Here is a 16,116-nt window from a genome sequence, read left to right on the forward strand (position 1 = left end):
GATTTTAACATAATTATCATGATGCTCTACTATGGCAACTGTCAGGTTCAATAACAACCTGCGGTTCTCAAAGAGTTCTTTAACAATTGACGAGGCTCCTGCTGTGAGCAGTATCGCATTGAAACCCCAAAAGCATTGTACAAGACTGGTTCAAAACAGTAGGTAAAGAATCCTACTTCTGTAATTAAATCTCCATCACCTTTATTGAACTTGGAAAATGTTTTTCAGCATCGTCTACTATTCTTAAAATACATCCTCTTTGACCACGCAGTTCTTCCATCAATATATTTGAAAACAACTCAGATAAAACTTGAATAAAAGTTGAAGTGAATTCCTAGAGAACCTTGATAAAAATTGAACGTATCAACAAGTAAGTGCTTTCCAACCGGTTGAGCATGTATCGTGATTGTCAGTTGCCGGTATGTTCATGCTTAGCATAGCTAGCATTGCTGTGAAGATCATTGTGCAATTTCGTAGATTAGGTATAGCGGAATGACTGAAATCAGTGATCTTTTTAAAAGCCGAAAAAGCGCGGCAACCTCAATCTTAATAAATCATCGCATTATGTGGCTCTCATGCGGTTCAGTAGTCATTTGCTCCAAGAGACTATGAAATAATATCTTGGTTATTTCCATTTGCAGTTCGTGGGAGGTGGACATCACCCATGTATTAAGAAGAATGCAACCAATGTCACTCAAGTCACAGTCATGGTGTGAACCATGACTGTGACTTGCAGATGCTAAATATTCCTTTATTTAGAACTGCTACTGGGCAGAAGACTTTTTACTATAGGATAGTGAACATCTGGAATAATTTAAATAATGATATTAAGGTGTGCATCGATGTTAATAGTTTTAGGAGTAAGCTTAGAGGGGTGCTTTTAGACAAATTTAAGAGGGCGGAATGATATCCTAATGATTTGTAATTGTAACTTTAAATTATTTGTATATGTTTTTATTTTTATCTTTTTCTTTGTAATTGGCACAGAAAAGCCCCTTTGGGGAAGTGGTCAATAAACGTATGTATGTATTTGAATTGTGGTGCATTTTCAAATTTTATTGTGAAAAATAAACGTCAGATAACAGTATAATGCTGTACACATTCTTTTTATTCCCATAAGTTACATAGAATTAGTGGATCGTGGTATATTTGCATTTACATTGCATAAGTAACAACGACAGTTGAATAAATAGATAAATCCTTTCGTTGTGCTATAGCTTCAGTGTCGTAATTTCAAAAACTAGAAAGTAATTACATAGCTTCTATGAACTAATTTAAGCTCACTGAGCGCAATAAAAAGTACGGAATAACTTGAGTTTAACATTTCGTAAAACAACGAAGTTGTTCGGGTAACAATAGCTAATCCTCTCTTATGAAGTATTTTTTAATTTCCTAAAATCTATGAACATTTCATTCGACCATATTTCCAGGTCACTTAAAACGCATTCCTTAAGATGGCATGCGACAGTGCTGAGGGACTGGGACTGATCACTTGAACTGCGAATGGGTGTAATGGCAGCTGTGGTGCCAAGTGCAGGAAGACCCTTAAGTTGCCGATCCTAAAAAAAAAGACAAAAGTACAAAATGCAATGAGATGCAATCACTTTGTCTCGTCAGCTACAAAAATCGATGAAAGAAACGAAAAAATAAAGAATATGGTCCTTATTAGATAAGCCTAAAGCTATCTTTTATTAATAATTTGAATATATCAATAAAGTTGAAATGGTAAATTGGCCACCGTTACGATTATAAAAGCTGACGTTTCGAGCGTTAGCCCTTCGTCGGAGCGAATAGGGGAATTGTGGGTTGTGTGTGCTTTTAAAGGCAGAAAAAGGAGCTACGTGATCAGTGGGAACATGGCAACGAGAAAAACACGAATAAATTAGTGGAATGAAAAACTTTCGTTGATACCTATGGGATTTAGACTGCCGGTTTGAAAGATGAGCTTTTGTTCAGGAGTTTTCCGGCTTTCCGTACTACCTAAGTGTAAGGAAAGACCGCAGATTGCCATGTGTTGCTTAGAATGGTTAGGTAAATTAAAATGTCTAGCGACTGGTTTCGATGTGTCCTTGTCATTCCTCTCCACGTCGCGAGGGTGTTCTCGGAATCGGTCACCTAGTCTTCTGCCTGTTTCGCCGATGTAAATCTTTTTGCAATAAGTGCAAGTTATGCAATAGATTACATTGGCGGAGGTGCACGTGAAGTGATCGGTGATCTTAATGGATCGTTTGGGTCCCGATATTTTCTCAGTGTTGTGAATGAAAGGACACGTTTTGCATCGTGCACGAGCGCATTTAAAAGTGCCTAGTTGGTCATTAGTCTGAAAAGAACTTCTGACCAAAAAATTGCCTATGTTTTTGTCGCGTTTGAATGAAATGAGCGGAGGCTTCGAAAAGATAGTGCTTGTCTCTGGATCGTTTTGAAGTAATTTAAAGTTTTTAAGAATGATGGATTTAACTCTTTTTTCTGCCTTTAAAGGCACACACAACCCACAATTCCCCTATTCGCTCCGACGAAGGGCTAACGCTCAAAACGTCAGCTTTTATAATCGTAACGGTGGCCAATTTACCATTTCAGCTTTGTTGATATATTCAAATTATATCGTTACCCCCACCGACGCAGCCCCAAACAGTTTCTTTAGAAACTACCAGCCTTTATCTTTTATTAAGTTTTCTGTACTAAGAAGTTTTTAGAAAGGGAAGGTAACCGTGATACAGTTTGAAATGTCAGGAAACAAATTTTATTGACGCTAAAAACTTACGAGATTGACTGCTCTTGTTATCAAGGGTTTCATGAGTCTCAGCTCCTTTTTGAGCTTCGTCAAATATGCTGGAGCAGTGGATACTTTTTGAACTCGTAACAGTCCAACTATGGAATTTGTGAGCTGGTACCCATGGCTAACAACAAGTCTTCTGTAGAATTCTAAGATGTTGCTTCTCTGAAAAGATACAAAAGAAAAATTTGAATAAGCTACCAAAACCAACAGAACTCTCATCTCTTAAAATAACGTGGAGCCAATATTAGTAAAACTGGCACAAAATGTTTTACGATGCCTTTTTGTATGGTAGCAACATTATTATAGTACGAATGAAAACCGACTCAAATATCGTTATATGTTTAATTTGGAGAAATGAACGAAAGAGCAAAATATGAGAAATGAGGGCAATAACATCTTCAGTTATCTAAGATATAACGGCTTACCGACTCATTAGCCAAGTTGTATGAAGTCAAGTTCATATCCGCCATGATCGTAATAGCCAAGGAAGTACATGCAGGGTTGCAGAAATCTGAAATGTTATACTCAGATTTCTGAAACAATTAAGTAAATAATAGGTTAAGAATTGTGGAATGCTTTCAGTTCTTCGGGAAATTGAGATTCCTAGGAAAATGTACATCAAACTGAACAAAAGGATACAGGTCTACTTGGTTTGTCATGATAGACGGACTAAAATTTAGCAGCATATTTAAGGAAAACTGGATTCATGAAACTCTTGTGCTTTTTGAAGTGTAAATCCTAAGTTCAATTAGTTTTGAATTTCAAGATTTTTTAGTTGATTGATAAAAAACTGTATTTTGATCATGGCAACTCGTTGACTAAAAACTTCTTAAATTTATAAAAGCGTGCAACCGTGCATGATCTCATATTTAAAAACAGGTTGCTTCTTTTTCCTTTTAACTGTTTTTTGAATTATTAACTGCGAATTTTATCCCGCTGATAAAGATGAAGAAAGACAACATAGCCTGTACAGTCTTTGTGGGAGAAAAGCGCTACACTAACGCGTATGTTCGATAACTGAAGGGCTCAGAAAAAAAGAAACAGAAAAATCCATGTTGAAATATTTGACTATACGAATTTATCCTGCAATTGCTTAAAAAAAGCAAAAAGTATCGTACAACTTACCATAAAAGTACCAGCATGAGACGTGAAGTTAGTTAGTGAATACGCGGACCGAGACAGTCGATCGATTGAATGACGTAAACGGCATGGTGCCGAACTACAGGCGTCCCCGCCCTGAAGGTCATGAAATAGCAGTATTAGCAGAAAAAATCCAAAGGCAGGTAAAAATGCTTGTGATCCTATAGATATAAAGTAGTTATGATTTAGTATATAGTCGGGAAAAAGAGAACATAAAATTAAAAACAGAGGTTTGCAACAATAAAAAGGTACGATCAGTACTCTTGAATCTTGAAAGTTTTGTAGTCAAAAGTAACAAAAATCAACTTTCATTCCTTATTGCTTATAGTTCAATACAGAAAAAAGTTCCAAATGTATCAGATGAAGAACATAGCCGTGACATACTATCAAAAAGGAAAAGTGTTGGAGAAGGCGTACAAAACAGGCTAACAGGCATAAAAAAACCTCTCGTTTCAATTTTAACGAATAAAATTTTGGTAAAGGTAATCTGAAGCGTAGACCATCTATGCACTTCTTATTTGGAGAATTATTACTCAGTGCACAGGATATTTAGAATTTTTTTAAACAATATTACTTGTGGGTTCATGACAATAAAAAGTTCCACTGAAGTTAGAGGTTACTGGAGAGGTAGACCCTAATTTTTGATCATGAACAACTGTGAAAGGGCTTTTGATAGACAAGTATATAGTGGAGTTGGAAAAGGTCTAGCACTGATTGGTTTTCTTCATGACTCTGTCTACGAATGATAGAGTAGGAGATGGTCCACTTACTTGGCATTATGGGTCTGTTGTTCTTCTATTCGTGACTTGAAAACTGTTTTGCACTTAACTTTGAGTTGACAATTTGAATGTTGAATCGCGCGATTATTCATCCTTATATACTTATCTGAAGGTTCCGGCTTTGTCGGCTCAGAGGCTAATTTAGAACTTGTCTTCCCCACTTTAGTAGACAACATTTACCCATCATAAACGTAGCTCGATCATCCGGTGACAAAATCTAATTTGAGTTCATTTCCTTCAGTCATATGAACAGGTGCCAAAACTGTGGAGTCCCTTCAATTTCTCATTCCAACAGTTTCAATTTTCATCAAGCCTTCAAACATTTCTTTTATTTTCTATTTCAGTGCTGCACGTATCAAGAAGCCATCTATCTGAATTTTATGAAATACATCCCAGTTCCAACGTCATCAGTCTTGACACTCATTTAGTTTGTATCTTTTTCTTATTCTCAGGTAAGTCTTTTTGACTCCTCAAAGTGTAATTAATACGATATCAATTTTTGATAAAGCTGTGGTTCAAAACATATCTCCAGCTGTGGCACCAGTCTTAGTCCGTCCGCTGTTTGCATTTCAGGCGGGGTTCTTCCGATTACAGTAAGTTCAACAAAAGAATAATTACTCTTCCCATCAGGCTCGATCCGCTGGTGGCACAATCATGACTGAAGAATTTACACATATTTTTGAGAGGAGTATAGTTATCTTGATATGAAACGGTTTAAAGGCAAAGAAGAAATGTTAGAGGTTTCCAGTAGTTAACGAAGAAGTATCTTCCTGTTAAATTCCTCTTCAAGCCATCTCTGTTGTCATCGCTAAATTTACATTCATGATAACTTTGAGGTAAGATGCAATTCTACCATTTTTAACAACAACTTTAACATCCTGTACTCGTTATCCCGCTTTCAGAGATTTAGGACCACTAGTTTTAATTCAAGTTAAGGACACCAACGGCCGAATAAGCCTAGTTACTAATTAATACCTTCTAAGGTCCAATGCTTTGCCTCTTTGAGACGATTTGGAGGCCATTTCTCGGTAAATAATGCGTCTAACGTCTGTAACTGCCACTGTGAGCTTTGGTATAATTTTCTAAATGACTGCAATCGTTTGAACAGCCATTCTACTTAAAACAACGCACACTAAACTTCCTATGGTATTTACATTTAAAAGGAGTTAATTAAAGACAGGATTGAACTGGACGTATTTACTTAGCAGATACTTCATATATTTCTCTGCTATTCAGAATCCTTTATAATGTTCCAACTTTTCATTTTATTTGATTAATATAATATGGTTAGATTCCATTATTAGTCAAACTTATGTTCCCCTCAAAGAAACATCTATCTGTTCGGCAAAACATTTTCCTCTGTGAAAGGGAACATTAAGAGAAAAATAAGCTAGCTACAGAGCTTTCGAGACCTCTATGGAAAGTAAATCCACAACTAGCTTCATCTTTTTTACTCTGTTCATTGCAAAATCTCAGAGTAAGTCCGAAACGAGCGTTGGGCAAAAACATTCAGAGGCTCCATTTGGAATCGAACTTCGAACCTTTGGATTCCGCACTCTGATGCTCTACAAATGAGCTTTGAAGACCTCTTTAGATAGTAAAGCCACAACTAGGTTCATATTTCTTATTTCTTATTTCTTACTCTGTTAATCGCTACTCTCGTGCTCTCTTTCTTTTGATTATAGCTAAGTCTATGTTTCAAACTAATTTTCGACAGCTTGGGTGTATGTCAGTAAAGCAGTCATCGCAAGTATGTTCGATGGACCTATTTTGTGACTGAAATTTCCACCGCCAATAGTATCTTAGTCAGAAATTAAACAAAGTCTTAAGTTAAGAACATTTTATTCAAAAGTAAAGGAATTACTATTAATTACAAAAGCTAAAACTGCTATGGAATTAGTCCGTCCACTCTACGTTATACTAAATCAATGTCAAGCATTAACCTGAAGTGAGACAATAATATCATTACAATGTTAATTTCTCCAGACAGATATTTTTAGAATGACTTAAATAACATTCAGGGTATTTTTTCATCAAGCCTAAAGCCTTGATGATTTTGCAAAGGTTTTCCTTCAATTGCAACTAAGTCCTTTTATTTTCAAAATGTCAGAGATCAAAATGAGTAGATTTGATCTGAAGTCATCCAGTATAATCTGAGTCTGTAGAGTGACATACTGAATGGTGATAGACCCAGTTCCTTGTGTGGTGTTTAAGGGTTTGGTTTGGACAGACTGACTTGATGGCTTGCTAGAACTATTGTGCCTCTGATCGTGACGCTATGAATTAAAAAAAAAAAAACGTTGTCATATCAGTATTTACGGATTTCATAAACTGTATATTTTTTCCTTGTCCAAGCTTTTTAACATAAATGTAACACTTGAACATTATTGCGAACCATTAAACGGATATCATTTCCCGGTTGATATATATAATTAATGTAAACTTCCACACACTCCATATCACCAGCCAGTTCATTAGAAGCTAACAATTTTCAACTCAATTATTTTTATTTCAATTATTCAATTAGTTATCTGATAATAGTTATGAGTTAAGTGTGAAGGCACCCAATCAATTAAATTCCAGTTCAAATTGATGGAATATCAAACAAATTTATAATTAATTTAAAGGTAGTCACCCCTGCGAAAGCCTCTCAGATTTTTTGGATAACCTAAGGAATCTTTGTCACCATCGTGATCATTAATACTTGATAGGTCCTTTTGGCTAAGTTTTATTATTGGTAATGGATTTTGAATGTAAATGTTGATTGCAATCGTAATGCCATCTACTAACTATGAGTGCCACGCTTCTTCTCAAGAAGCTTATCAGCGTCTTTGTGTCCATTTTCAGATCCTCCAGTCCGTTCGTTACGGATCCATCAGCAGCTGGGAAACGTTTTAGTTGACTTGTGGAGTTACCCATCAGTGAGATGAAGATTGTCAAGATATTAATATTATCCTCAAGAATCTCTTCGGGCTAAAAAACATAGACAGGTTAGATTTCTTAAGACAACAGCATCCTACAACCGCCTCCCGGTCAGCTCAATAGATAGAGCGCTGGACTTTTGTGCGGGAGGTCGAGGGTTCGAGCCCCGGCCGGACCAACACTCAAGGTCTTAAAATAATTGACAAGAATATGCTGCCTTTCTATAATATCAAGAAACGGTTAGATATTCTAGTCTTCTCGGATAGGGACGAATAAATGGAGGTCCCGTCTCCTGCAGGATTACGGGTAGGAGACGTTAATTTCCCACGCACGAGATTACTGAGTGACGGATGTCCTCCCCTGGGGTGGTTGGGTGGGTCACTGGGTCCGCAGTAATTGGCACAAAGCAGTTGCGGTGTCCCCGCCTCTCGGCAAATCTTGCAAATCATAAATCAAGTCATAAATCTATAAAGGCTTCGTCGCATTGGTTTGATGATGATGGTTAACAAAAGGTCAAGTTATCTCTCTATTTGCTAACTTTACAACTGCTTACTGGGATCCACAGAGCATTAGAGTAACGCTCAAAGTCATAAATTAGAAAGAATGCATTCATTGCGAAGTTCTACATTGAAACCTCGATTTAACGAACCTCTATCTAACGAAGTCCTTGGTATAACGAACGATACTTCAGTTTCAGCCCGGCCAGAGTTAAAGTAAAATGTATGCCACAGAACCTCGATATAAAGAACCAATTTTCCTAGTCCCTTGGCACTTCGTTAAATCGAGGTTCCACTGTTCATGCCTTTGATGAGGAAAACGAAAAGATTCACCTGTAGTAATACGAGCTAGCCTGCCTTACCCTGATTGTGGTCTTGTTGGATCTCGGGAGAGGTACATAAAAATCAACGTTCGTTTCCTGGTAAGGATCTATTGGCCAACGTCGAGACTGACATTAAAAATAAAAACACCATAACAAACTGAACGTTAGATCTATGTATTGAAAGTTATCTTGAAATTATTTCAGACATGAAAGAAAAGCTACCATATTTTGGTGGATAATAGAGATTTGTTCCATCAGTAAACGAGACATGGTCAAGACGTCAGAAAGAGATGCATTTATATCTCTGTTCCTTTTACATGACCAAGAAGGCTGAAGTTGAGCTGGTAAACACTTCTTTATGGCAACATTACACCAGACCAGAAAATTAGACGCTGAGCCACCTGCGTAGTGTGAGAAAAAATTCACAAACTTCATTAAGCATATGTTAATAAGGATTCTTCTGATTAATTGAAGAATGACTAATTGTTTTACTGACTGACCGACTACTTACTGACTGTCTGTCTGTCGGGTGGACGGATGGACGGACGGACTAACAAACTGACTGATCACTGACTGACCGCTGACTGACCGACCGAACGACCGACCAAACGATCGACTGACTGACTGTCTGACTGACTGCGTTTGCCTGTCTGAGTAACTGGTCGACTAAACAGCTGACCGACTGAATGTCTGCCTGACTAACTGTCTGACTGACTGACCCTCTGTCTGTCAGTCTGTCTGTCTGACGGACTAATTGACAGACTGATTTATTTATTAGCTTTGCGCTAGTGGTCTATCGATCATACTGACGAGGAGCGGATTTGAGGTCAAAGGCAAAACTTAAGTCAATGATTTTCCCTTAATTGTAAAATAAGGAATAACAACTCTGCTTTAAAAAGGGATTTTGAATGATCTAGCTCATTACAGGAATTGAATCTTTTTACCAATCAAAGTGACTGTAATATGACTGTCTGAACGAGTATGACGTCTTACCATTCAGTGAATTTCAAATGACGAATATTAAATTAAGGTGATTCAATTGATTGAAGGAACACAACTATCACTTTTCAATTTCTGTTACCGACCACGTTTGATTTTAAAGAAATCGATGATCATCTGAGTGGATGCTTCAAGTAAGTCAGCCAGTATACATTGCACAAGGTAGGCAGACTGAGAATGATGGCTGTTCTTGCGCATGTTTGAAGAGAGCTGCTGCTGGTCAGCCGTAGTGTTTAGCGGTGGAAAACCCTTGAGTCTCCGATCCTGGTGTAGAAGTCAAGACATGGAAACCACTTAACACGAAAGAACTCGGCTAACAAGGGTATAACGGGAGAAATTCTTTAACGATTTTATCTTGTTCTTTCAGGAATCATTCAACGTTGTTTTAATGCTGTAAGGTCAAGAATACGCTGTGAAAGATCTAGACTCTTGCACTTTAAAGTAAAAAGGCTCACAGGCAACGAAGCTATAAACAGAGCTGCCTAAAATGTCCTTACAAAGCCTCTTGATTTTATGACTTAAGAGCCAATAACCTTAAGCGCAGAAGCGATTATCCTTGTTGACTTTATCACCTTCAAGCCCAACATGATTGTTAACGCTGACTTGGCATACAGAAGAATTATCTCTATTCACATAAATGAGACTTACAATTTTCACTGCCTTCGTGACTAGCTTGTTTATCGTATTCTGTACATAATCCTGCAGAAAAGTGAGATCTGTAGGGGTTGTCAAGTTTTTAAAGCGTGATAGGTCCGCCAATGATTCTCTAAGCAGGTGGCTGTACCCTTGAGATATTCTTCGGTGGAATTCCAGAACTGTACTTGTCTGAGTAAAAGGCATTGAAAAAAACTGTTAAATTTTACGTGTCCACCATTGGATTCACTTGATGAGAAAGTTGAGACAGATCTCGTCAACTTCATTCCTTACCGAGACATTGGTGCAGCTTGAGGCAGGTAAGTTCAATCCTGCTTTTACTTCACGTGACAAAGTGGGACAGGCTGGGTGACAAGGATCTCTGATTTTGTACTGAACATTCTGAAATGTCAAAAGCTGAAGTGTGAAGGTTTTGAACGAGTTAAATCTAGTGCGGAAAGAAAATTACAATACTTCTAATTTCTGTTATACAGGTTACGTGAGTCATTTTTAATGACGTGGAAGAAACGCTACAGCTTCCTTTAAAACATGCGCTGCTACCTTTTCACCAACAAAACTCGCAAAAATAAAAGCTTACAAAAGAGTCTTACCGTGTATGTCAATGTTCTAGATGTCAGAACGGCCAAAAATTGAGATGATGGAACCAGAAAATCGATAGTCCTTCGCCAATGACGGCGGAGTGTGGAGAATCTCGAACATCGTGCCGACCGAAGACAATTGGCTCGTACAGACGTATTTTCCAGCATGACCAAAACCAACACAAGACAAGAGAGGGAGAAAAATTTTGTTGAATGACCTACAAAAAATTTCACATCTTGGCGGTTTTTCATTTTTCTTTCAATTAAAAACCAAATGGATCGCGCCGATTAAAGTTTAATCTACAATAAGAGAAATGAGGATTCCTGGTTTCAAAGTATCTACTCAGCGACAAATCGATTTGAGCCCATCAGAACTTCTGATGGCGCTCAAATTAAAAATTTTCGTCAAAATAAATAGTTAAGCAAATAGCTATAGTCATTATATAATTTATAATCATCACTATAGTTCAATCAGAACTAATCAGTGTACCTGCCATGCGTCTTCTCCTTCCCTGTTTCTCAGTTTGTTACTTTTGTGTAACTTAGCTTTGACGATTGTTTATTTGAGCTAAATCGTCCAAATTTCCAACCTTATATATACTCAGTTCAATCTTCCGGCGTAGGGTAAATTCAGGACTTCTTATTCTCGAAGTCCAATTCAACGAAAAGGTTTTTATCCAAAGCCCGTCTTATTTTTGGTTTTTGTTCTTCCGCCGCCAAGCAGGAGACACCAACTTTTCAGGTAATACTTGGCATATTCAGGAAGATTTTATCGAAGAAATATTTCTTTTAATTTTGGAAGGATTACTTGTGTCGTTCTTACTTCACTAGCCAAAATTACTAGAAATCTTTCATACAGCTTAATCTGACCATAATAAAATACCTCCTACTGTTTTGAGCCACTTCCACTCAAGGAAGTTCAAGCGGGGTGCTCCAGATTATGTTGAACATAAAAAAACAACACTAATAACTCTTACTTGACTGTGCTACTCTCTACTTATGAAAATCCTGGTTAAAAGGAACTAAATGATTTTTTAAGCCTTAACCAAGAAGCGTTAGTTGAGATTACTCTTGAAATCAATTGTTGGAAAATTTCACTTTCAAAGGTTCTCAATCACATCTAAATTTACTTTCTTGATATCATTCAAGATATGTAAAATGCTCCTGTACTAAACTTAACACAGTTTCAAGATCTTTCATCCTTGAACTTTCCCCACAACACCTATATTTTTACCTGTTTATATGAGTCGTCTAAAAGAAAACCCAACAATGTTTGCATGAAACTTGCAATGTTCATAGAGGACCACTGATGAGGTCAATGAACATACATGATAATTGCTAGTTACAAGATGATCACGCTAACAAGCTTCAAGGAGACTATAGAATCATATGCGGTCGAAAAATTAAACTCACAGGTTCATTTTAACTCTTACGATTTATTGGGGGAACACTTCATGCTTATGAAATAAACTCCAAATTGGGTTAAGGGTAATATATTTATGAGAAGCCAATAGATCGTTGCCAGATCGGTTCTGTGGATGGTACATCTAAGGGACTCAATAGTAAAAGATTAATAACTACCGTTAGCTTTCTTTTAATCTGATTTCAGGGATAAATGGGATGATTAGTACGGCTTTATGATTGTATCCATTGTTCGGAGTAAACAGGAGAATGTCATTGACAATACAAAGGACTTACATAGCGAGAAAATTCGGTAGAACTCATGTCAGACATTGACAAAATACCGAAGATAGTACTGATACGGGATATTTCAAGAAAGGAGTGGACAAAAAAGCTCTCAAATTTGTCTGTGCGAACTTATTGTAGCCCTCATTAGAGTCGTACATCATCTTACAAGGGTTTATTAGGTGTCAAGGATCACTGACAAGATTTAAAAGTAAAAAGAGCTGGGTAACCTGACTTATACGCAACTTGAGGAAAGTATAAAAATGAATTACCCAAAACCCTTTTGGAATTTTCTGCAGCAATAATACACCGCAGAACGTCTAATGCGATCTATGTAATGGATTATAGTTAGTAAAGTATTGTTTGTCATTGCGTGTTATATACTGATCGTGAGTTTAGAAAAATACACTAGTCATAAGGTTTGGATGTGAGTTGATTGAATTGTAACTTATTTTTCATTACAATCACGCTGAATAAAGCCGGAGGCTTGTGCGCAGGGTGCATGACAAGAAAAAAAGGCTTCTTAGACTCGTTCCGCTGTTTTCTTAGTAAACTCGGCCGTCTGAGTAGATACTGGGAACAAATCTACCTGCAGCTGAGCCTAATGGTTCCCAAGAATAATGCGAAAAATGAAAGGACATAATCTAAGCTGTCGTCATTACCCGGAACGCTGTGCTTGATTACATGTGTTATAAATAGCAACAAAGAGTTATTTAATAGTTTCAGAAAAGAGTCGAATGGTGGAGCAGGATTTTAAATCATAGTTTCCATTTCAAACTAGATGGATAGCTAGATAGCTAAGTTTGAAGGATCGTGGAAATCTCTACCAAAACCGTCGTCATGTATCGAAACGCAACGATTCGTAGTGAATGTTACACTTCTTATAGGATTTTTATCGTCTAAGCGACAGACAACAAGCAGCACAGCATTTTTTAAAGTCCTTTACTTCTGTAATTCGATCCTGTATTTTCTTTTTCATTTCTAAGGCCACAAGATCTTGGTCACTTTCACAAAGGTCACTTTCACAAAGTTCACTTGTATTGCAACAATGTAAGTGTCACAATCCTCTAGCGTAGCGTAGTGATGCTTCTACAGCAACTCCATAAAGTGTTAGGGCGAGGATGCTGTTGTTATTGGAGTCTGGACAACAATCGGAACACCACGAACTGAGCTGAGAGTTGAGTTACCGACAGCGGTCGTACTGGGGCGAAGACCTGATGTTCGCGGCTGGCCAGCCTTCAAAAAAGACGGAAACACGGGCGACTCAGGAATTGTTTTTTTACAAGTTTTCTTTTGTTTTAAACTCAATGCCACATCATATTTTTAGCACTGCGTCTATTCCTTGTTTTCAACATTAAATGATTTTTCCCTCACCATGTCAGCAAAGAAACAAAATATTTCAGGTGAAAAAAGGGTACAAAAAGCGGTTTAAATTTCATGATGCAATACTAGCATTTGTTTGGTGCCGGTTCTGAAGTCAAAGGATACACACTTTGTAAAAATAACAAAAAGGTGATTGAACGTAAGGATCGTTCCACTGCTAAAGATGTGAATGAGTATGACATGACAGGTGTAACTGTTAACTTTACGTTAGCCGTCTGGCAGCTGTCATTCAGCCACCTTTTTTCTTACAATTGAAGCAGAAAAATGTTGCGAGAATAGGTCAATTTAAAATACATTTTTACTTTGACAATTGTTCCCTTATTCCGGCTGCGTGCTCTGTTCGTTTTTAGAAATAACCAAGGCTCTCCTTTTACAACTTTTTTCTCGCTTCGTTCATCTGATATTCGCATAGATGAGTGCCCAGGTAAATCACTGATACGGTAAAGATTATTTTTATATACGTTTTTATTTTGAATTTTGTCCTATAAATAGAAATTTACGTCACTTTCATTTAACTTTATTATTAAGACTCATAGTCTATACTAAAACGCTGGATACTTTCCCGTGAATATTGCATGCATCCTCCCCGTGTGCAAATTCCGTTTTAATCTTCCTTGGTATCCGGGATCTCGATGATAAGGAAGTTGTTTTTTTCGAACATCAACTTTGCATTTTACCGTCAGTCGAGGATCTTTTCCCTGACTCGTGAACACGCACTTTTTTATTTTTGATACAGTTGTTATTGCTTCTAGATACCAAAAGACATTCTTGAAGCTTAGTTAAAAAGCAGTTATCTTGTTTAAGGCAGGTAGTTCCATTAGAAACAAATAAATATCCTCAAAAAGTTGTATTTGCATTGTTTACGTCTTCAAGGTTTAGGCGAAGAAATGGCTAGTGCCGAACCTTACTGCATGCACCTGCGTGCCCTTTGTCTGGTTAAAAGTCAAAAGAGATAAGTATATACATTGAGAAACTTTCGAATTGAATCCTACAGATCGAAATGGTAATGTAACTTAAACACAGGCGACTCAGTCAAGTTGAAAAAAATTATAACCCACTGCTTTCTCATGCACCATCTATGAATTTCTTCACTTCCATTACCAACTCCTAGCTCTATTTGTGATTTCGGAGGCAAGAGGAGCTTCCCTTGTTAAGAGTTAAAGTTTTCTTGAAATAAATTTTAGGGACCTTGAAGGGTAAGTGTAAGGTTGATTTTTTCACGGGGAGCAGGTTAGGTGACTAAACTCTTTAATTTTCAAACCCTTTCATTTCAGATGACAGATTCGCTATTTGTGTGGTTTCTGAGGCATAGAGAAGTAAAAAACATATTAATCAGTAACGATTTACTTTTGATCGAGGAATAAAGGAATGCTTAGCATTAATATATCGGCTTCAATATTTGATAAATGTACCATTTATTCCATCATTACTTTTAACTGCCATATTATTGTAATACAAAAATGTCTAATCTTCCATAGGAAGTACACACATTCCTCAAAATTGGGAATGACGTCAAACTAAGTGTCGTGTTGTTTAAATCCATCCGAGCGTGTAACAAGTGAACAAGGTATTTTTAATAGCAGCTTTGTTTTGCAATTTCCTGTAAATCACCCGCCAAAGCAAAAGCATTCGTCCAGAAGTCGGTCAGAATGAGTTGGGTTCGGAACCCAAACTCTTGAACAGTTATGGAGCCATGGATCGATGTGATATTTGAAGGTTTGGTTAAGAAGGTAGGCGGCGTCTGTGGTTTGATGTCTGTGTTGTTCATCTGTCGGCCTCCGCTGCCTCTTTTCCCTCCTGGGCTCTGCTAAATCAAAAAAGAGTGAAATCACTTAGGAAGCATCCCTTTAAAAAGTCCCATTCCGTAAAAGTATTTTTATCGAATACTCAGATCCTACTGCAGAGGACACAATCGGATGAAGTTGTTTCATCCTTTCTAGCATATTAGTGTGATGAGTTGATAACCTTACCTACATGTCAAGTGTAAGTTTGTGCTACTTTCTCGGATTCTGATTGGCTAAAAGCGCATATATATATATATACATATATATATATATATATATAGCGGTTATAAATTAATGACAGGAAGATCGTTTCGCCATTACTCTGAGTAGCTTGCGCTGCGATCGTCAGACGGTCTGACGATCGCAGCGCAAGCTGCGTGAAACGATCCTCCTGTCATTAATTTATAACCGCTATTGAAACGCTCTGCAACCCGCATCGAGCACTTTTTCACAGCCACGACTTCTCCTAGTCTGTTTACTCTAGTTTGAGCACTCTGGCATGGCTTAGACGACACCACAAATGTTGGGTCGTTTGGGGTGATCCTCTCGGTTCTCCTCCATCCTAGCATCAGCACTGCGCTGATGAGGCCCAGAA

At 37.5% G+C, this 16,116-nt stretch overlaps 2 protein-coding genes and 1 long non-coding RNA gene across 3 annotated transcripts; 1 reads left to right on the forward strand and 2 right to left on the reverse strand.

Moving 5' to 3' along the window:
- Window positions 1–57: 57 nt before the first annotated feature.
- LOC111323711 (uncharacterized) lies at window positions 58–1,090 on the forward strand. Its single transcript, XR_002694186.2, has 2 exons — window positions 58–162; window positions 642–1,090. It is a non-coding gene; the product is annotated as an uncharacterized LOC111323711 (long non-coding RNA).
- On the reverse strand, window positions 1,091–4,693 carry LOC148742169 (uncharacterized). Its single transcript, XM_088745038.1, has 5 exons — window positions 4,687–4,693; window positions 3,902–4,077; window positions 3,202–3,309; window positions 2,762–2,938; window positions 1,091–1,559 (listed from the first exon to the last, which is right to left on the reverse strand). Exons 1-5 carry the CDS (start codon window positions 4,691–4,693, stop codon window positions 1,371–1,373), a joined length of 657 nt encoding a protein of 218 aa, XP_088601164.1. The 3' UTR covers window positions 1,091–1,370.
- Window positions 4,694–6,767: 2,074 nt separating this feature from the next.
- Window positions 6,768–9,649, reverse strand: LOC148742170 (uncharacterized). Its single transcript, XM_088745110.1, has 5 exons — window positions 9,523–9,649; window positions 8,660–8,838; window positions 8,477–8,563; window positions 7,486–7,668; window positions 6,768–6,971 (listed from the first exon to the last, which is right to left on the reverse strand). The coding sequence occupies exons 1-5, from the start codon at window positions 9,632–9,634 to the stop codon at window positions 6,768–6,770; spliced, it is 765 nt and encodes a 254-aa protein (XP_088601236.1). The 5' UTR covers window positions 9,635–9,649.
- Window positions 9,650–16,116: the final 6,467 nt, after the last annotated feature.

Source organism: Stylophora pistillata, chromosome 1 (genome assembly GCF_964205215.1).
Source record: "Stylophora pistillata chromosome 1, jaStyPist1.2, whole genome shotgun sequence".
Taxonomy (NCBI): Eukaryota; Metazoa; Cnidaria; class Anthozoa; order Scleractinia; family Pocilloporidae; genus Stylophora; species Stylophora pistillata.